The sequence below is a fragment of the Hyaena hyaena genome, unplaced genomic scaffold, assembly GCF_003009895.1.
Source record: "Hyaena hyaena isolate Hyena2069 unplaced genomic scaffold, ASM300989v1 scaffold_279, whole genome shotgun sequence".
Taxonomy (NCBI): domain Eukaryota; kingdom Metazoa; phylum Chordata; class Mammalia; order Carnivora; family Hyaenidae; genus Hyaena; species Hyaena hyaena.
Window position 1 is genome coordinate 1,916,516 of NW_024080910.1, and position 21,970 is coordinate 1,938,485.

Below are 21,970 nucleotides of genomic sequence, written 5' to 3' on the forward strand. Positions count from 1 at the left end.
AAAAGATCAAACTCATGAAAATATGTATTATATATTATAAAATTAAGGGAAATTCCAGAGTTGATTTACAAAGTTGCTTTGGGTGGTTTCTTGGTTTCAATTTTAAGTTTTACATCAAAGATTTACCATCTATCAAATTAGTACTGAAACGCATATGATGCTTTTTTGTGAAGGGTGCTAGGCAATATCCTATTGAAATTATGACTGTCTCCTCATGACAAAAATTTTTAAAAAACTTACCACAGTGCCAGCAACACAATTGTGTTGGCAGTATAAAAACAGCATTAGCTGTCTTTAAACCAAATTTACAAAATAATTGTTTGGCTCAGAAATTCTAGTCTATGCTCTCCACATAATAGACTTGCCTATACCTTCTAGATTTTAACTATAAAACTGTTAGCACATTTGGGTGTGGTAGAGAACCTAAGTATATAAAGAAAACTAGAAAATACAGGAACGACAAAGATCAAAACCAAGATCCACTGGTCCATGACAAATGTCCATGGTGGTGTCAGAAACTGAATCTAAAAGTGTGAAGTTAAAGTGCAGGGTACTCTATTCACAATGGATAACCACTCTTTCCTCTCTAAAACTGCACATTTTCAGCACAGTTTCAGAATAGCATGAGTTACGTTTTTTGTTTGCAAAGGAGCACATCTGCCTGAACTAATCTGATGAAAAACCATAATCCATTTCTTCCCATTAGCTTTTGACTAAATACTGAAGCTAATTATGCTAGCTTTTTTGGGTTTTCACGGCAACATGGAATTTTAAAGAACATATTTAGTTCCACCACTTTATGCAAGACTGGGCAGTTTCAAAACATCTAGCTGCTAAGATGTTAGCACCACACAGACACAGAAGGCTACATAAATTTTCTTTACATAGCTAATTAAGATCTTTTGATTTAGAGAGACAAATAATACGGATCTAATAGGGGCAGATATGCATACTGTTAATATGCTGCCCTGAATTCCCACTGCTTCTGCTCTAAATGCACTTTTAATCACTATTGGTCAGTACCAATAGCTTTTTAACATCCATGCATCTTTAGTATTTGGAATAATTTATTTGGACAACTGTGATCTGCACTAACTGGCAGCTCATAGGAATGTAGAGGCATGAAACGTGTGAATTACACTGGTTTAAACCAAAGCAACAGACAGATTTGGAGTTAATTTATTTACAGGTTTTGTTTGGAGACTGTTAAGGAAGATGGGAGATGAAGAGGGGAGAGAGACTGGTGAGAAGTAGAGCTTTATTCCCACTTTCCTGGTTTGGTAGCCCAGACAAGATTTCATGAAGAAGGAAATCTTCTCAAAAGAAGTTGTCCAGTGCATAAAATCCATTCCCTCAAGTCTGGGGCTCTATGCCTAATGAAGAGTCCCAAAGTAGAAAGGCCGATGGGCTGTGGAAGGAAGCTATCTGCACAAAAGGATGAAGGCACCCTCCTCATGTCCAGGATGAACTGAAAGGGACTCAAATCCACTTTAACTTGCTCAATTACGGCTTAGCCAAATTCACCTGGTTTTATAGTAAAGTCATAAATCCTGTACCAATCAAGCTGCCTCCATTCTGCAGCCACTCAAGCTAAATACCTCTTCACCAACCCAAAAATACTGTTTATTCTCTGAAAATGAGGGAAATGAGGATGCTTCCTCTCCTGATTACCTACCCAATGTCAAAACACAAAATTTATTTTCAGAGACTCTGAAATTTTTTAAATGATAAAAATATGACTTCCCCTCATAAGGCATTTTAGAAATGTGAATCAAGATTTGGGATGAAATGCTTTTAAAATGGTATCTACAGCTCTCAGATTCTATAAAAATACAGGCTGGCAGTTTCACACAAGAGAGTAGCAGAGGAAGGAAGCATGTCCACAAAGAGCCTACTGACTGGTGACAGGTGACCGGGCTTCAAGTCCTGACTTGGTCACTAACTGGTTCTGGGGCTTTGGGGCTTCTCAACTTTTTCATCTTTAAATTGACAGTCCTAAATGACTTTTAAGCCAGTGAGGGAGCCATATGTTACAAGTCAAGCATGAGAAAGAAATTATGAAAGACTTATCAAAGTCCATGTTTGTCCTGGATTAACTGTCATCCTTGTGCTGCTGTGGAGGTCAACCTGTTGCATCACATAAAATACTCTTTTTCTGGCAACGCTAGAAATGTAAGCAGAGACAATAGGCTGGCTTTTTAAATGTTTCACTTCTTAAAATGTAAACAACAGCGTGTCCCCTATTATAGGAAGTTCTCAAGTTTCACCTTTATAGTCTGTAAGTACACACAGGATGCCACCTGGCCGAATAAGGCCACACCAGGGTGTGCTGGCTTGCTCTAAGAACCCTGTTATCCTGCGTGATTGATGCTTTGCATTTTTTTTCCAGCCATGTCCAAGCCTTATTTTGGGGCTGTTTGGGACCGTCGCTGTCAGTGTTCTCAGGGACGATTAACCGTGTGCTGGCCAGTGAAAGAGGAGGTCTGCACACCACCTGCCCATGCATTTAATACGTACCTCGCGTGGCTTATGCTGACCAGAGCATGCAAGTTAAAAGCAACGGGATTCAACCTCATACCGTAACTGGCTACATCTACTATGATAGTGAAACAAGGAAAACGAAAGAGCCTTTGACACTGCACCTGGTGGAAGCGAAAAACCTCTATGTCCCCTTACACTGTAATGTTACAGTGTTAAGAGTTTCAAAGGTTTATCTTTCCTCCCAGAAAAAAAGCCACCGGGCAGGAGGGGTTTCCAGTACAGTACACTCACCTCTTTGATCTTTGCTCTCTTCTCGCGGATGGCGGCGTCGGCGGGCTCCCGGCCAACCGCCCCGATCGGGGGCACGAAGTCTACCGGGGGCAGCCTCCTGAGCACCGCCTTGTCACGCAGCTGGTCCTGGGCCACCTTCTCCTTCTCCAGCAGGATGTCTCTTTGGATCTCCTCGGGCAGCTTCTGTAGGGTCTCCTTGGCTTCCCGGAGAGCCCGCTCGTGGTTTTCGCGGATCCTGGCCAAGTTGTCCTCCAGCGCGGCCGCCGGGTCCCCGGGCGCGCCCTCCTCGCCGCGCCTGGCTCGCCCGTCTGCCGGGTCCTCGGCGCGCGCCCCAGGCCCGGACTTGTGGTCCGCGGCCGGCTGCAGGGCGGGGCTGGAGTGGAACAGGACCCCACTGAGCAGCTTGGAGGAGTCGGGCAGGAAGAAGATCGCCCCGAAGCAGAGAGTGATGAAGGCGCTGAACACCAGCAGCAGCACGAACTTCTCAGTCAGGCGGAAGGCGGCGGGGCCGGATGCCTTCCTGCCGCCGCCGCCGCCGCCGCCGAGCCCCCCGCCCAGGCCGCCGCCCGCCGGGCTGCTGAAGAGCGGCAGCAGGCCCCCCACCGGCATCCCTCCAGCCGCCGCGGCCGCCGGGGCGCCCGCTGTCCAGTGGCCCCGCGCCGCGCCGCTCAGCAGCCAAACTTCGCCGCCGCCCGGCGTCAGCGGCTGCGGGGCTGGGTCCTGCGCATCCAGGCCGCCCGAACCCCTGCGCTGGGCTGCAGGTAAGCCCTGGGGAAACAACTCCTCCGTGGGTCCTCTCCCAGGGGCAGCTCCTCTGGCAAACAAGCACGCGCGACAGACCGCCGGCTGCAGCCCCTGCGGGGAGAGAAACAGTAAAACGGAGGAATTACGACGACGGTGATAAAGTTTCCGGCGGGTCTCCGCCCTCCGACGGCCGTGCGAGAAGCCGGGACAGCTACCCCAGCGCGGAGTGAGGAGCCCGGCTGCGGGTACCGCCCTCAGAGCTCCCTCTGTGGACTTGGGGTGAAGTTTTCGGGTCCCGGGGGGCGGGGTGTCCTGCGCACACCTGGAGCAGGGCCGCGTGCGGGCACCTTCTGGAGAGGGCAGCGCGCCTCTGGGCAGGAAGGGCGCAGCGCGGGGCCGGGGGCTCGTCAACTCCGCCAGCTCCGCATCTCGGAGCTGGGACGAGCGGCGCCTGCTTCCCCGGCGGCGGCGGCTGAGCGCGCAGCCCGGCCGCCCTGCAGCCCCGGCCGCCGCTCCGCAGGGCTGGCGCGCCGACCTGCGGGCGAGCGGGAGCGAGCAGGGCTGCACGACGCCCTCCGCCGCGGCCCCGCGAGCACTAACACCGCTGCGGGTCTCCGGGCTTTCGGAAACGAGGGCGGTGACGCGGCCGGAGAGTGATGGCGCGGCCGGGCCAATCATGCACCGCTCAGGGCCCCGCGGGGGCGGGGCCGAGGCGGGGAGTTTACGGGAAGCCCAGCCTCGCGGGGGCCCGGCCGGGGGCGGGGAGGTCGCGGGTCTGGGAGGCGCGAGGCTGGCGCGAGCTGCGGCTGGGAGGCCGTGCGGAACCGCGCTGGAGGCCCGGGGCGCAAGGGAGGGGGTAGGGGCTCGGGGTCAGGAAGGGCGTCCCGCGCGGTCCTCGGGCCCGGGGCGCAGGGGCTCGTTGGGCTCGAGTGTCCGGGGAGGTGTCCGGACTGACGCGAGACCTCCCTGCCTCGCTCCCGGACCCGCCCCCCGGGCCACGCGAGGCCCGCTCAGAAGGGTCCCGAGAAGCGCAGGTCTCGCCAAGAATCGTCCGACGCTGGGTTGTTCAGAGCGTGTCTTTTCTCCAGTTCCCTCTTTTTACCCAAGGCGGGGAATCCCCGGGTGCCCGGTGGCGGTGAATCCAAAAGTCCCCCGTTGACGAGCTGTGATCCGAGAGCATTTGAGTTCTCTGGTCCAACATCCTTTAACGTCCTAAGAGACTCATCGTTTTGTGGTTGCTTAGGATGCTTCGTGTGCCTCCTTCCCCCACCCACTTAAAGGAAAAAAGTTGTGTACCTCCCCCACCCTCCCACTTTCAAAATTCATTTACCTCATAGAAGTTAGTCAAATTTTCCATTTAAAGAAGACAGTTTTATGCCATAGCTTCAAGTAATAAATTTGAGCAGTGTGTTGAAATTAAGTCCTGGCTGTGACTATTTCCAGGGAAGTAAGGACGTGGTCCAATACAGATTGTTTTCAAGAAAGCATTATTTTCCAAAATGTGTTTGTAATTTCCCTGTTACTCTGCAAACGAAGGGTTATCAGAGAGGAAAAAGTTGACTACTGACTTCTCATTTCTGAAGGCTAGTTTGTAGCAGCCTTATCATATGCTTCCCCCTTTTCTGGAAACCTGATTTTATCTCTGTTTCTGCTTGCCTATAAACAATGGAAACAGCTGGCAGTTTACAGGAAGGTGCCCACACTAAAGTTGTTTCAGGTGTTAGACTGTATGAGAAACTATAAATCAAATAAAAAGCCTCATTGCAGTTTTCATCTAACTGTTCGTTTTAACCATCATTATTTGTGGCATATTTGATTTGAGTTAAATCGGTGATATGCCCAATGTTTCTGTTAATGGGAAATTGTTGTTTGACAAAACCGACCCTCTGACTTAGTTATTCTGATAACTGCTATGAAATTCTATGCCCAGAAGAGTGCAGCATATCCAAGCAGGGCAACAAAGTTTAGAAGGACTGAAAAAGAAAAAAAAAAAAATGACTTTTTAAAAAATTAAATGATGGAATAGTAATTTTTGTTTCAAACTACATTTGCTAGTTGTGGATAGACTGAAGAGTTGGAATCAATGTGAAATAATATTGCTTATTTTTAACAGCTTTAAAGTTCAGTTGCCTCGTGGATGGACAGATAATAATTAGGGTTAATACCCTAAAAGCCAATCCTTTTTTGGGACAGATAATAATTAGGGTTAAAACCCTAAAAGCCAATCCTTTTTTGATCATCTTTCCTGGAATGACTTACTAATTTATTATGTTTAGGAATGGAATTATTTCTTATAGCCACAAAAATATGTAGAAACTTTAATTTAAAATTAGTATTACTAAGTATTCCAGAAAGGCAATAAAAACTACTTTTAAGTACATGTTAAAATGGTACTAGAAGGAGATTGTAGACTTAATTCTACTTTTGGTGCTCTTTAATTTTGATACCAAACCAATTTGGACAGTTAACCCATTGAAATTGTGAAACTATTCAAAATTTAGCATATGGTCTTAAAGATTATTTTTTCCCAAAAATCTTTAAATTTGATTTATCTATAGTGTGTTTGAAGTGACTGCTCTGTTAATTTTAGATTAATTAATAAAGATTACTTTATTAATACCTGTATTTCTTATAAAACAGATTTATTATGAGTGAAGCCTGGCTTTGATGATTTGTTAAACAAGAAAATAGCATGAGTGGTTGATTATAGGTTATGTTTTAAATGGGGCCAGTCTGTGTTAGGTAGGATGAGAAATATGTGGGACTGCTCCTATTTAGGCTGCAGGAGGTTAAAAAGAAATCAGAGAGACAGTATTTAAAGTAATTTAAAGAGAAATCAACCTAGTAAAACCCTTTAAAATAACCACACAAAGTCCTGTGTACCCATGGTAAAGGAGGAACGCAGGATGATCAATAAATTAGAAATTGCATTTTCTTGAAGCAAAATCTGACACTTTGCTCTGATTTCAATACCATCAGCACTTCTCATTCTACAGGTGGAAAAACAATGTTTTTATATGTTGACATAAAGCAAAAAGAAAAATACAGGTGATGGTTCTCATCCCCAAATAATAAAACCTTGACTGTGTTTCATAAATCCATACTCACCCACCATATCTACCTGAAGATATGTCATGATCTTTGTGAATATAATAATTGTGATAAAGTTGCTGTTTTTTTGCTATGAATAGTCTAATGTAAACTTAGCAACCTTGGTGATTCTGTATAGTTCTTCTGTTTAATTTCTTGCCATGTTTCTAACTTGACCAGCTGGTACTGAAGTATGAGTCCCTTGTTCTTTTTGCAAGTTTGCCTGCAAACCTAATTCTTACTTTTTCCTTTCTCAATGCTTATACCTCTGTATCTTTTTTTCATAGAATGTAAATTTTTGTGTTTCAAGATAAAATCTTTAGAATCAAGTAATTTTTTTAAAACCTGGGTTAGGTTAAAGATATCCACCTAAGGTGCAAAGAAATCTCCAATTTAGTTGGCTATTTGGATTTGTCTGTTTTTAAAATAATATTTAACAAAGGGTACATTTAACTTTTATATTAACGTGCCTAAAATTAAATGTAGTAATAATTATAAACAGGGTTATGGGGGAAAAGTGATAACATTTTTATTAAAACTGTGGTGAATGAATATTTTTAAATTTGTAAGTTCCAGAAACTTGAAGTGCAAAAATATTTCTTAGTAGGAGGTTTCTAGAAGGTACGAGGTAGAAGTTTATGGAAGAATCCTTTTGAAAATTTTTCTTTGATTTAGACATACAAAGTAATATAACAAAAGAAATACACTTCGTATATATGTATAGCATTTAACTACTGAAATTGTCCAAAATATTAGATTTCTGATAAAATCTTCCTGTTGCTGATTTTCTAATTATCTTCAAATTTCAGGTCACAATAGGTTTTGGTCTTTATTTCTAAAAAACCAAAATGCAATATTTAAAAAAATAGTTCATTGTGAACATTAATCTTTAGTTTTCAATACGTCATTGGGCAACTCTGAATTTTACATGAAGTTTATTAAGATAGGAATTAACCAAAGTTTTAAAGTAAAGTGTCAGTAATATTTGTGGTCATATGAGGGGCTACAGTTATATCCCTGGTTCTTTTTTCCCACTCCTCAATTTACTTTGGAATATAATAGATTATTATAAGATAATAGACTATACATATATATATATAATAGATTATTTTTATAGGACTACAATCACCTTTGTATATGTGAGGGAGGGGGCAGTAAGAGGCTGAAACAATGAGACCCCTCTGTCCTTGCATGTTCCTGTTGAAACATCTGTTTTTGTTTTGAACTCATTTCATAAATATTAGTAGATCCCAATTTAAAAACATTGTGTTCCACCAAGTATTTGTGCATTAGCTCTTTGGAACTTTCAAAGCGCTTCTCTCCATAGAAACAAAGTTGCAAATGGTGCTTTGGGTTGCTACTCTACTCTACAAAGATCTAAGACCCTAGGGAAGAGTAAAATGTTGGAAAAATCCTCTGGCAATGCTAGTAATCAAAGCAGCATTAAATTAGAAAGTGTTTTATTTATCTTGAATGTTGGAGCCTGAGGACAAACATTTATTTGGGAGGAGATAGAATGATTATTTCAGAAAAGATTCTAAGCCTATTTTCAAGGTCAAAGAGGTTGATGGAAGTTCTTAAGTATAGTTTTCCTCTATTACATACATAAAGCTTTCTTATTTAGTTTCCAGTGCATCACTAGAACTACTTTTATGATGTTTTTCTTTTTTGTTTTGACCTGATTAACAAAAGGGCTGAAAGAGATGCATACAGGGAGAATTTTTTCTGAGTTAAGTCAGCAAAGTTTGAATGAGAGAATAATTTATTATAGAGGACATGCATGTCCTTGGTTGTGACCACGGTAACATAAGTTACCTATCTCCTACATCTCTCATTCTTCATCTGTAACATTGCTGTGGCTCTTGGATTAAATGATATAAGTAATGTGTCTGGCACAATAGGTATTTGAGAAATTTAATTCAATTAATTTAATGTGCAAGGTAGTCAAAGAGCAGTGTCTAGAGGATTCTTAAAAGGAAGAAACCAGAAATGCGTGGCAGGCAAGAAATCTAGGAGTATGTGGTTCTTCACATGGTTGTCACTTTTCAACTTCTGTCTTCTATTTAAATAATGTCCATTAGAGGAATTGGGGGAACAGTCTGAGGTTTGGTAGGCACAGGTCCTATAATGTGTCTCCATTCTATATAAATAGGACCAAAACGTTTGCCGACCAACCAACCAACCCCATAGTTCTTTCAAGCCTTTAGAAAATGTGAACGATGGTAAAGTCTCCAAGTGAGGAGATTATTACTGCTTAGTGCTCGAAGAATCAGGAAACAAAAGATTCAGGGCAAAAAGGCTAGGCAGAGAATGCCAACAATGACCTTTAGAAGTCCTTGTATATAAAATGTGTGAATTTTATGGCTTGGGGAGCATATACTGTTTCCACTGAGCGAAATGAAAGGAAAAAGTTTCTAGGGCTAGAGAAAAATACAAAAGGCTTCCTTAGTTTTGAATTCATTAGACACATTTTTAAAAGAAATCGCTTTTTCTTAAAATTTTTTTCCTCTTCATTCTCTGTCCCATAAAAGATCATACACTTTTCCAGAAAAGCCAAATAATCTTAGAAAAGTTATAATATATTATTCTGCCCAATTGAAATTTTTTTTCATGAAATGAAATGAAACAAAACCACATGTGCTTGTTTCTGTTTTGGAGAAATGATCTACAACTATGACACGACAGCACGTCGCTTCCCAATTTCATTGCAAAATAATTGTACTGTTTGCACTATGTGTTCAATCTTTCATATTGTCCTTCAAGGCAGAACTGTGTCTTAGCCCTGAGTTTCTGTAAATGGATAGGAATTCACTTATAGTTCTTTGTCCACTGAACTTACTTTTCACATTCAGTTGGAGCATTCTTCTGCAATAAATAGATTCATTAGGGGCTAAGGTAAAAGCAGATCTTTGTTGCAGATTGTATCTGAACAGATTGTATCTACTGAAAGCCAACAGGTAGTCTATTTGTTTAGCACAGTTAATACTGGTCTTGCCTGTGGGAATGAGAGGGACATATTGAAATTAACATAGGAAAAGTGAAGGGAAGAATTCCAAATCAGTGACCCATATATCTGTTAGACTTAATGGTCTGGAACTGGCAGATAAAGGTTTCTACAAATTACTAAACTTAAAATCTGTTGAGTTTGAGATACTTAATTTGGCTCTTAGATTATCAATAGTTTATGAACATCCACTGAGATTGTTAGGTTTTCCAGTTTCTCTCAAATATTAAATGGGTATAATGCATTCCACTATTATGATGCTATCGTTGTTTGAACAGTAATGAACAAGAAATTAAAATATCAAGTGCCTAAACTTGCTATCCATTCTTTTCTTTTTCCAGTTTCAACAAATATCACTTTATATGTAATCTTTCATTTAGAACCCTATCCAATGCCCTCCTCAACCCCACTTCAAATATTTCAAAGCAAACTATAGTTGACCATTTCATTCATATTTCTTAAAAACTTAACCATTATCTTCAAATCAAAGATCAATTCCTTAAAATAAAAAATCCAGTTGGTTCATTTTAAATCAAGATCTCAGTAAGATCTATATATTCCAAGTGGTTGCTCTTTTTCTTAATTTTTAAATGTTTATTTTTTTATTTAAAAATTTTTTAATGTTTATTTATTTTGAGAGAGAGAGGAGAGAGAGAGAAAATGACCAGGGGAGGGGCAGAGAGAGAGGGAGACACAGAATCTGAAGCAGGCTCCAGGCTTTAAGCTGTCAGCACAGAGCCTCAAGCAGGGCTGGAACTCATGAACCAGAAAGAAGATCGTGGCCTAAACCAAAGTGGGACGCTTAACTGATTGAACCACCCACTCACCCCTTTTTCTTAATTTGTTTAAGTCTTTAAACATACCTTATTCTGAAGGCCGAGTGTAAACTTATCTGATAGATTGAATGGGTAGTGTGTAAAGAAATCAAGGTTGACTGTTGTATTTTGCCTGAGAAATCAGAAAGAGTTTCCATCAGGTGAGATGGGAAGTCTGTAGGAATTGTGTGTGGGGGCAACTCTGCTAAGTTAAAAATAGTCTAGTATGATAACATATTTTTTTAATGTTTTATTTATTTCTGAGAGAGAGAGAGAGCAGGGGAGGGTCAGAGAGAGAGGGAGATACCAAATCTGAAGCAGGCTCCAGGCTCTGAGCTGTCAGCACAGAGCCCAACCTGGGGCTCAAACCAGGAACCGCGAAATCATGACCTGAGCCGAAGTCGGACGCTTAACCGACTAAGCCACCCAGGAGCCCCTATGATAACATATTTAAAGTGTGGCACACGAGGTGAGGGAGGGTGGCTCAGTCGCTTAAGCATCTGTCATGATCTCCCAGTTTGTGAGTTTGAGCCCCATTTCCGGCTCTGTGCTGACAGTTCAGAGCCTGGATCCTGCTTTGGATTCTGTGTTACCCTCTTTCTACGCTCCTCCCCCCCCCCCCCGCTCTCAAAAATAAATAAACATAAAAAAGTTTTCATAAATAAAAAATAAAGTGTGGCACATGGAATTAGGAAACTATAGAAGGGTTATCAGTTTCTAAAAATATCAAGAACTAGCATATGGGAATTAATAGCTGACGTATGGCAGAGAGTAAGAGTAAGAGGATTTTGGACAGAAAAATCACATTTATCATGAACACAAATTAACCTTACTAAGGCCTATTACCTTGTTCCACTTCTCAACTGCTTTTTCACAAAAAGTTCTGGTGTGCAGACAAGTGACTCAAGCACACTTACCTCACAAATAATCAAATTCATGTCTCTACAAAACTAGATACCTTCAGGATCTCCCCCAAAAGTTCTATATACAGCGATGAATAGCCATGTGGTGTTGCCTGTCATGGGTACCATATTCTTCTTGCCTGAAATACCTGTAATATTCCTTCAAAAAACCACATTGAAACCACTTCTCCCATGAAGTTTTTCTTGAAAAAATTCCTGTTCTATTCCTTCTGTTACTTTCTTAGCACACTACAATTTACTTCTAATAGTTTACTTGCCAAATAGTTGGAAAGAGTATTGGGTTTAAGAAAAAGCCTCAAATTAATGCAGGTTTTATTGTGTCTTTAAAATATCACAAATAAGTCTGACAAATCATCTGGACAACTTAGGTCGTATTCGTCAGCATGTTGAACTGTTCCTTTTTCAGAAATAGAGACACCATCCAAAAACTCTCTGGTATCCTTGCTTGTAACTGTTGTGACTTGCTGTATCAAAGCAGCTGAGTTTGATACAAGTTTGATGTCATTTCCTTCAAGAATTAACTCCTCTTTCTGGGCTTGAGAAACTGGATAAGCAACACCTGGCCCCATCCAAACCCTCCTGATGTATTAAATTTCGGATTTCAACAAGAGAACCATTCTCCTGAATAACAACGTTGATGGGGAAGTGAGCATACACAGACTGCATCATATAGCGGGAGCCCAGGGTAACCCCTGATCACATTCCCTACATGACTACAGATAGTGCAAAAAGTAGCCGCTTCTTTTCTGTTTCCTCACCATTTGTCAACTTGGAGCCTCTTCTTTTTCTTTCTAAGGAGACTGAGTTCTACATTGATGTAATTGACATCCCTTTGCAGAGTTCCTCTGGGACCCTTCACAATAATAGTGCATCTCTTCAGAGTGATGGCAACGTTTTCTGGAGTATCAACAGTCTGACTACTGAGAATGTTCTCCATTCTTGGAGTAGATGTGGCAGAGGGCCCATTTTATGTTCTTAATATTGAAAACCCCATATACCTCTATCAAGAAATTAATTTCGGGGCACTTGGGTGGCTTAGTTGGTTAAACGTCCACCTCTTGATTTCAGCTCAGGTCATGATCTCACAGTTGGTGGGTTCGAGTCCCACATTGGCCCTGTGCTGAGCATGGAGCCTGCTTGGATTCATTTTCTGTCTCTCTCTCTCTCACTCTCTCTCTCTCTCTTTCTTTCATCCCTACTCTTCCTGTGCCCCTCCCCCACTTATATTCTCTCTACCTCTCTTAAAAAAAACAAGTAGTCGTTATAAGGAGTTCAGTTTACTCAAGTAATCTTAGGGATACTTTCTTTTATTCCATAGAGGGTTCATAGGATAGAATAAATTACTAAAAGAGAAAAGTTAGGAAAGGTAAATTTATGAAACTGTTCAATTAACTAATAGGCTCTATATAATGTTCCACTAAGTGCATTTTATTAAGTGTATGTAGCATCATCATTCCCTCTCCTTAAAAAAGTATTTTGAATTCACATACCAGGCTGGTGGGAAAGTAAATGGTGCAGCTGCTTTGGAAAACAGTCTGGCAGTTTTTTAAAAAGGGTAAATATGGAATTACCTAGTGAACCAGCAATTCTAGTACTAAAGTCTATACCCAATAGAAATGAAAATATCTATGTACACAAAAATCTGTCCATGACTGTTCATAACAAACTATTCATAATACACAGCAGCATTATTTATCATAGCCAAAAATAGAAACAATATAAATGTCCATCAATTAATAAAATACAGTGTATCTATACAATGAAATATAATGTAGCAATAAAACGGATTGAAGTACTGACATACACTACAACAACATGGATGAAACTTGAAAACTTTATACCAAGTTAAAGATTGCAGTTACAAAAGACCACATATGGTATGGTTGCATTTATAGAAATGTGTAGAATACATAAATCTATAGGGACAGAAAGCAAATTGGTGATTGCCTTGAACTGGGGTCCTGGGGGAATGGAAGGTCACCACTAAAGGGTATTAGATTTCTTTTGGGGGTTAATAAAAATGATCTAAAATCAATTGCCATGACAGTTGCTTAACTCTGAATATGTTAAAAATATTGAATTGGGGTACCTGGGTGGTTCAGTTGGTAAAGTGTCTAGTTCTTGATTTCGGTGGTGAGATCAGGCCCCAAGGAGAGCTTTATGCTGGCCATGGAGCCTGTTTAGGATTCTCTCTCCCTCTCCTTCTGTCCCTCCCCAGCTTATGCTCCCTGTCTCTCTCTTTCTCTCTCTCTCAAAAAAATATTGAATGTTATGCTCCAAACGGGTGATTTTTTAGGATATGTGAATTATATTTGAATAAAGCTATTACAAAAAGAGTGTGTTCCTTTCAGAACAAGTTTATAAAAAAAATATTTCCCAAGAACCATGGAATACCTTAAGCAAAAAATAAAAATAAAAATATCAAGATGAAGTGACATGGTACTGAATAGTATTATTAAATATTTAAGTTTGAAAAGAACTAAGTAGAGAATATAAAGTCAAGAGACATTCTTCAAGACCACAGAGGAAATACTACAATTTCTCAGCCTGAGAAATACATACTTTTATTGAGTAGTCAAACCAAGGGAATGTTTTTAAGTTATGAATCACTTGTATACACTCTTTCCTATGAAGTAAAACATAGACAAGTAATATTATTCATATTTTGACATATGGAAAATTACTATTAAGCTAAATGTACCTCACGGCACTGTAGTGACCAAAATGTTTCTGGGAGAAGTTAACTTGCTCCCAGTAGATAGCTTAAACTAGGCAAAATGATGCAGGGGCAGGGGATTTGGATTAAGAAACAGAAGACCTATTTTTAAAACTAGCTCTGGTTGGGACACCTGGGTGGCTCAGTTGGTTGGGCAGCCGACTTCAGCTCAGGTCATGATCTCACAGTTCATGGGTTCGAGCCCCGCATCGGGCTCTGTGGTGACAGCTAGCTCAGACAGAGCCTGAGGCTTGTTTCAGATTCTGTGTCTCCCTCTCTCTCTGACCCTCCCCTGCTCACACTGTCTCTCTCTCTCAGGAAAGAAAAAAAAAAAAAAACTAGCTCTGATTTCTGTGGGTTATTTAAACACTTAGCTTCAATTTCTTCTATAAAATCATGGGGACTCCTAATTGAAAGAGTTGTGAAGATCAAATTATATATCATATGCATATCACAGAATGCTCTACAACTGTAAGGTATTATAACAACTATTAATAATCAATAATATTAATATTATGTTGTATTCTTTAAATATTAGTTATGATTAATTCAAAATTATATTACATTAATTAAAGTCAATAAAAGAGATGCATTCATTACATAAGGTTAATTATTAATATAATATTATTTATTAACATTAGTGTATTATTATTAAGCACTTGGAGAACCTGGTATCGGAATTCCAATACAATAGTCACTGGGAAGACAAAAGAAATGTAATTTGTACCTTTCTATTCTATCTATCCACCTACCTATCATCTCCAATATCTTAACCTGAAAAGGTTGAAATATTTTGAAGAACTGACTATTCTATTTTGTAAAGAAAATGATAGATATTTAATAGGACATATTATCACATTAATAGCAGAATTCATATATGACTCTTCAGTTCAGTTAGTCCTACCAAAATAAAAACCAATATCCTCAATGCCTTCAAGAAATAATAAAAAACCAAGACATCCTAAGAAATTTTCTATTTTTCTGCTTTCTTACAGTATTCATACTCCCATTAAACATATTTTTCTCTCCTAAATTGATTGTTGCCTTTTGTATTTTTATAATTTTATATTCTTGGTACAAATATAATACATACTACAGAAAATATAGAAGATATGGACCAACAAAAAGAAGAAAACTGAAAATTCTTACAGTAACAGTGGGTTTATACCTATCTCATACAGTAGCATTGTTGTGCTCTCTTTCCTATGTTCAAATAAACTTTTTCTGGTTTTCCTCCCTTCTCTGTCTTGCCTTTAAAAACTTTATTTATAGCGAGTGATATCTCTTTCCTACTTGACCTTGAAGGCAGATGTGCAATGCTTTTGTTAAACCTCTAAGTTTTCTAATTTAAAAACATGGAAACAAAAGAAAAACGGAAGAGTTTTTATCATTGATCTTTCTCTTTCTAATCACTATAGTTTTCTGACCACCTATTTCTCTACTTTCTCTTGATACCAAATCATTAAAATGTTTTTATTTTATTTTGGTACAGGAACATGTTTTTGTAAAAATTTGAAAATAAAACATGAAGAAAAAACTATTAAGAAAAATAAGAAATCATTCTTCCTTCCTCATAGGCAATCATATTTAATATATTTTATCTTTGTCATTAAAAAAATGCACATAAAGGCAAACATTTTTAAGCACGTAAATGTAGGGGTGCCTGGGTGGCTTTGTCGGTTAAGCAGCTCAGGTCATGATCTCACCGTTCTTAGTTCCAGCCCTGTGTCAGGCTCTGTGCTGACAGCTAGGAGCCTGGAGCCTGTTTCAGATTCCGTGTCTCCCTCTCTCTCTGCCCCTCCCACACTTGCGTTCTGTCTCTCTCTCTCAAAAATAAATAAACATTAAAAAAATGTAAACACATAAATGTAAAACAGGTGCAATTTCTTTTTCAAGCTATAGAAATCTGGCATCTAGAGAGAAATATCTGAACTAATCAAAGAGGATTTTTCTTAGCTGAGGTCTGTTCTGTCATGCTGCCTTCTGGTTTTTTGTTTTTTTTGTTTTTTTTGTTTTTAGTAGATTCAAATTATCCAAACCCGTTTGGTTGACTAAAAAGATGTAGCTACTTTTCAGTTGTGGTTATGATTTGCTTTCCTCTTTGGAAGTTTTTAGTTCAGTTCAAAACAGGTTGTTGTTATTTGGCTGTTGTTGTTTTTTGTTTGTTTTGTTTTTGTTTTTTGTTTTGTTTTGTTTTTTTGCCTTCCCCTCATAGGCTAGATCCAGTTAAGAGAAAGTGGCTCAGTGGTTCTTTCCACCTCTCAAAATAGGCTTTGTTGTTCATTTCTCCCTTCAGTGTTACTAAACTTTCTAAAAAATAAAGATGTAATTCTGGGCACTGCTCTACAACAGCTTTTCAAGCCATTTTGGTGACCACTCTTTAAGTAAAAACGGAGTCCTTAGTCATTTTATAAGTGCCTCACTGTTTAAACGTTACCTGTAGCAAAATAAGGGACTTGGAAATTTGAAATGCAAATGTAAAATTGCAACAATTTTCAGATCTAGTTCAGGAGAAATGGAAAAGAGAAACAATGTGTTGAAATTGGGACACAAAGTAAATGGAACTCATGACATGATGATGATGATGATGATTTAGGTTTATTTATTTATTTTGAAGGGGAGAGGGGCAGAGAAGAATCCCAAGCAGGCTCCACATTGTCATCTCAGATCCCCACTCAGAGCTCGAACTCAAACCGTGAGATCATGACCAGAGCCCAAACCAAGAGTCAGAGGCTTAACTGACTGAGCCACCCAGGCACCCCAAGAACTCATATTATTTTTATTTATTCTTATTTCCTTCATTTAGTACATGAAGAAGCAATGGTGCAAAACTGTTTTTGAAATAAATTGTGTGTGTGTGTGTGTGTGTGTGTGTGTGCGCGCGTGCGTGCATCTCAAAGATGTTTAGGCCAAAACTTCATTTCTAGCTCCTATACATATTAGAACATTCTTCTTTAAGAAGAGAACTTTTTCATCTGCCCTCTGCCTCACAACCTGCTTAGATTCCGTGGTTCATAATTTCAATAAATATTCTACCAATATCCTAAACCTTTTGTCTTTCTTTTTGCAACATTTCTCTGGCAAAAACCTCAATCCCTGGGGAACACAAACATCTGCTTTTTCAGTGCCTGTGCCTCAGTTGCCAGGCCTTGGTGGGGGACGTCCAGTCTGGCAGACTGACCGCATCAGGATCCACATCCAACTTCCAGTGGGTCTCGCAATTGCCCTTTGAGCCTCCCTCATCTGTTTGGTCAATTTACTTTCCCACCCTACACAACACTTTCAGACCTTCTCATCTTTTTCTAGTTCCACCAGCCCAGCAATTCCCAATCCTTGTGCCCCCTACCCCAGTCCTTAGGGGACATTTGGCAATGTCTAAAGACACTTTTGATTGTCACAGCTGGAAGGGCAGGGTTGAGGTAGTGCTGCTCAACATCATATAATGCACAGGAAAGGTTCACATAATACAGAATTGTCTGGTCCCAAATGTCAATAATATTGAGGCTGAAAAACTCAACTCTAGTACCTTCGCATTCAGCAGATGCTAGTCTTCGTTTACAGAGAAAATAGCAGCCAACTGTTAAGATCTCCCTCATCTTGTCTATTTCAAACACAAAGTAGACACTTCTGCACAGGGTCTCTCATCTCATTACAACAGAGGGACTCTCTCCTCCTGCCAGACACTAACCTACCACCTGTGCTTTGGACTTTAAAGCCTCTAACTTTCTCTATAACATTATACTGTTTATTATTTGTTTTCTCTTCTGTATATTTGACCTAGCCTTCTATATTCCTCCTTTTGATTTTAAACTTGATAAAGTTTCTTCAACTAAAGAGACCAAACAATAACAACAAAAACAAAACAAAAAACCCTCACAAAAACAAAAGATAAAAGCTAAGAAACAAAACAAAACAAAAAATCCAAAACCAAAAACCAAACCAAACCAAACCAGCCAACCAACAAACAAAACCCCAAACCCTCCCCAGCCACCAGGTACTACCCTGTCCCTCTCTGTCTTTGCAGCCACATTTCCTCAACTAGTTGTTAATGACACCAGCTGTCTACAATTCCTCACCTCCCACTCGTTGCTCAACCTACTCCAGTCTGGCTTCTAGCCTTGTCACTCCATGAAAACAAGTTCTAAATGAAGGTCACCAATGACCTCCATATCATAAATTCCTGAGATAATTTTAAATTTTCATTTGACTTCACTTCTCAGTAGCATCCAACAATGTTTATCACTCCCTGCTTTTGGAAACATTCTTCCCTTGATTTCTGTAACACAACAATCTCTTGGTTTTCAACACCTCTGATAATTCTTTTGTTGTGTTTCTTGCTTATTCATCCTCTTCTTGACCTTTAAATGTAGGCATTTCCTTAAGGCTCAGTTCTGGAATTTCACATCGTAATCTTCAGTCTCTACCTAACTAATGTCATTCGGGATCATTGCTTCATTTAACATACATATGCAGGATATTTTCAAATTAATACTTCTGGTTCAGGACTCTCAGAGTTTTAGATCGGTTGTATCCAGTTACCTACTTCGTTTGTCGTATGTCTGAAAACATGTCAATCTCAATATATCCCTGGTTGACATCTGCCTCATTTCTTAGACTCTCCTCCTCCCAACATTGCCTTTCCAATTTAGGGGAGACTCCTCAGTTCCAAGAAGGCGAAATTTTCAACCTTCTACTATTGAATCTAGAGGAGCCTGTTCCTCATTCTCTCTGATGTCAAGGCAGCCGGTTCATAGCACATGATCATGTCTTTTCTGATTCCTTCTTTGCCTCTCAAGTAACTGATTGAACAGCAAAAATGTCTTCAGCATTTATTCCAAGCTTAGATGGCAATAATGTTATTCTGCTACAGTGGTTTTGGTGTTCTGGCCAGATTATTCCTCCTAGAAGATGTTTAGGATGCTCTGTGGTTCTGGGACCTCCAGAATGACCTCAGTGCCTGCTGATTTCCCAACCCTGTTTTTGAGGACAAGGGTACTTATTGGGGGGTGGGGGTCCTTCCCTATGCCCTCATCCAAATTCTTTTGGTACCACTTGTTCACAATCTTATTTTCATGTGAGAACTAGATAAATGGAGATTAAACTGTGACAAACCCCAAAAAATCCATGCCAGGGGTGATGAAAATCTGATTTGGGCTCAGGTTTTGCCAGAGATGAAAGGGTCTTTCAGTCAGAACTGGAATAGTCACTTCCAGAACAGTCACTAGATGTTCCCAGGTTTTAGTTCACACTGTGAGCCAAACATTTAGGTATTTGAATTTAATTATCTCTCTAACTTTTCTTTTAGAGTAGTCTCCACACCCTGCCTGGAGCCCAACATGGGGATGAACTCATGACCCTGAGATCAAAACGTGAGCTGAGATCAAGAGTAGGATGCTTAACCAACTGAGTCACCTATGTGCCCCTGATGATCTCTTTTTTAAAGATTTCTAATGCTATTAAAACACTAACTTCCTCCCACAGTCACTCACTGAGCTGGTCGAATCATTCACTGGTGGTGGTTACAATGTCCCCCCAGGTTGTTATACCAATTGAGTACTTGAGTACAGAGGACCAAAGATGATAATTTAATTACCTTTTGGTTACTGCATACTATGAACTTCTAGATTATCTTCCTATAACATCAAGGAGGCTTTCACAATTTTCTGTAACTCCCTACTTCTGGTTCTAAATTCTTTGATTTTAGAAGATGCTTTTGAATGCAAATAACAGAAAGTATTACTGGTTTCCTTCAGCCAACAATAAAAGGAAGGGCAGGATTTATTAGAAAGATACATAGCATTTATGGAAACAATTCCCTTATATGAGGGGACTATTATTCCTTTATAGAGGGGGTTATGCTGCTAGAGGGAACTAGAAGTATTTGCAGACTTGTATTCATAGTTAGAATACCAAGAAATCCAGGACACCAATTATAAAAGTAAAATATGGGAGTGTCTGGGTGGCTCAGTTAGTTAATCATCTGACTCTTGGTTTCAGCTCAGGCTGTAATCTCATGGTTCATTAGTTTGAGGCCTGCATAGGGCTCTGTGCTGACATTGTAGAGCCTACTTGGAATTCTCTCTCCCTTTCTCTCTGCCCCTTCCCCTCACTCATGCTCTCTCTCTCTCAAAAATAAATAAACATTAAAAAATCTTTAAAACATTAAAACATCAAAAAAAAAGTGAAATACAGAAAGAGAAGGCTTAGACATCAAAATATTGTAGGATTTTACCAATTCATATCAGCAGTGATTTGGAGAATATATAATTTTAGCATATATGACCAAAGCAATTTTAGATTAGGCTGAACATACTTATTGATATGAGTTCACTTATTGGAGATTCCTAATTCCTGACACCATGTGGTGGAAAGAAGCTGGGCTGGGTCACACTAAGCTAGACTGACAAATGAACTTGAGATGTCAGAAATGTCTTAGAATAATGTAGAGGAAATAACTCAAATAATAGGGAAATTGGAATATTGGAATACTGGATTTGATTTATCATAGATGTCTTGGTCCTGTTCACCCATCCAATGAATGAATACATTTCTCAAGCAGTCTTAGAAGCCTTTCCATTTACTAGAGTTCTGAGACATCCATTGTGATTGAAGCTCTGGCATATTACAAAAGAGGGGTAGTGATTGTTCTTTAGAAGCTGTGAGAGAAGCTGAAATAGAAATGGGGTTCCTGATATCAGTAGGAACAGAGAGTCTGTAAGGTGGTAGAAGTCAGACAGGACACTCACTATTGGAGATATGATGAGCCTGTTACTATAATGGCAGCAGCGTATGAAATAGGGGTGACTATAGGGATCTTTGCCAGTGACTAACTGATCTTGAAATCTTTGGGTTCAAATAGAAGAATAGTCCCATAAGATCACATTTTTTCTTTCTGCAGCCAAAAACTACTGGCCTGGTGAAGAGTTCTTTCCTCTATACTCTATACTAGAGTATAATATATATAGCTTATCAGTGGTGGTTAATTCTAAAATTTATCCTTCAGGGTAAAGAATATATATCACAAGGAAACTAAAAGAGGGAGGGACATTTCCTGGAGTCCAAAGGCTTGTAACTGGATAGAGTAATGAAAGACTTGGTATTATCTTCATTTGGAAAAGAAATGAGTTTTTGTGATATAAGTAACATATACATTATGTTAGGAGGAATAGTCATTTGGGAAGTATAATTTTGGGAAGAAGGATATGAGTGAATATTGGGCTTCCAAAGCTGTGGACCATTGTGTACATTTTAAAATTTTATTTCTGACTCTCTAGGATTTTACCACATTGTTATTTGGGACAGTCCCTGATGAATATAGTCTTGGAAAGGGTAAGTGCCCCACCTCCCACTAACGACATTGAAGATATCAGCTCCTCTCTTAGCTGCTCTTGGAAGACAAAGCTTAGGCATATGACCTAGTGAATTAGATACTGCTACCTTGAATTATAAATTTGAAAATGGAGCACATAAATGAAGATAACATGAGGATTCATGTTTGCGTATAGTGTCCTGATTCTTATAGTGTCTGGAGTATCCTGTCCAGACGATTCCTGTCAAAAGACATTTCTTATTACTGCTGATTCTTGGACTTCTGGACTTGCTTGGATTCCTGCCTGGTTTCCAGGTCCTGTGCTCCAGCGTCCTTAGATTTGGTGAGTTCATGATGCATTTCTTCTCCATTTCCTTGCACTTAGACAGCCAGAATTCACTCATATAACTTGCATGTTAGTTGTATCTTAATAGACACAGTACTTAAATGCTCAGTGAACAACGACATTATTTATCCAGTTAAACAAGCCTTAAATCCAGGGTACATCCTTGGCAATCCCTCTCTCTCTATCCCACATCTAATCTACCACTAAATTGTATTGATTTTTTCCCCCCTAAATATCCCTTGAGTCCATCC

General features: G+C 39.8%; 1 protein-coding gene and 1 pseudogene across 1 annotated transcript in view; both read right to left on the reverse strand.

Moving 5' to 3' along the window:
* MAN1A1 (mannosidase alpha class 1A member 1) overlaps positions 1 to 4,117 on the reverse strand; it is a 167,302-nt gene extending 163,185 nt beyond the window's left edge. The window contains exons 1-2 of the mRNA XM_039246038.1: positions 3,839 to 4,117; positions 2,773 to 3,627 (exon numbers count right to left, since the gene is read on the reverse strand). Of these exons, the coding sequence (XP_039101969.1) occupies positions 2,773 to 3,381 (609 nt within the window). The 5' untranslated portion in view covers positions 3,382 to 3,627; positions 3,839 to 4,117. The remainder of the gene's footprint in view (positions 1 to 2,772; positions 3,628 to 3,838) is intronic.
* Positions 4,118 to 11,671: 7,554 nt separating this feature from the next.
* On the reverse strand, positions 11,672 to 12,285 carry LOC120241110 (annotated as a pseudogene).
* Between the last annotated feature and the right edge of the window lie 9,685 nt (positions 12,286 to 21,970).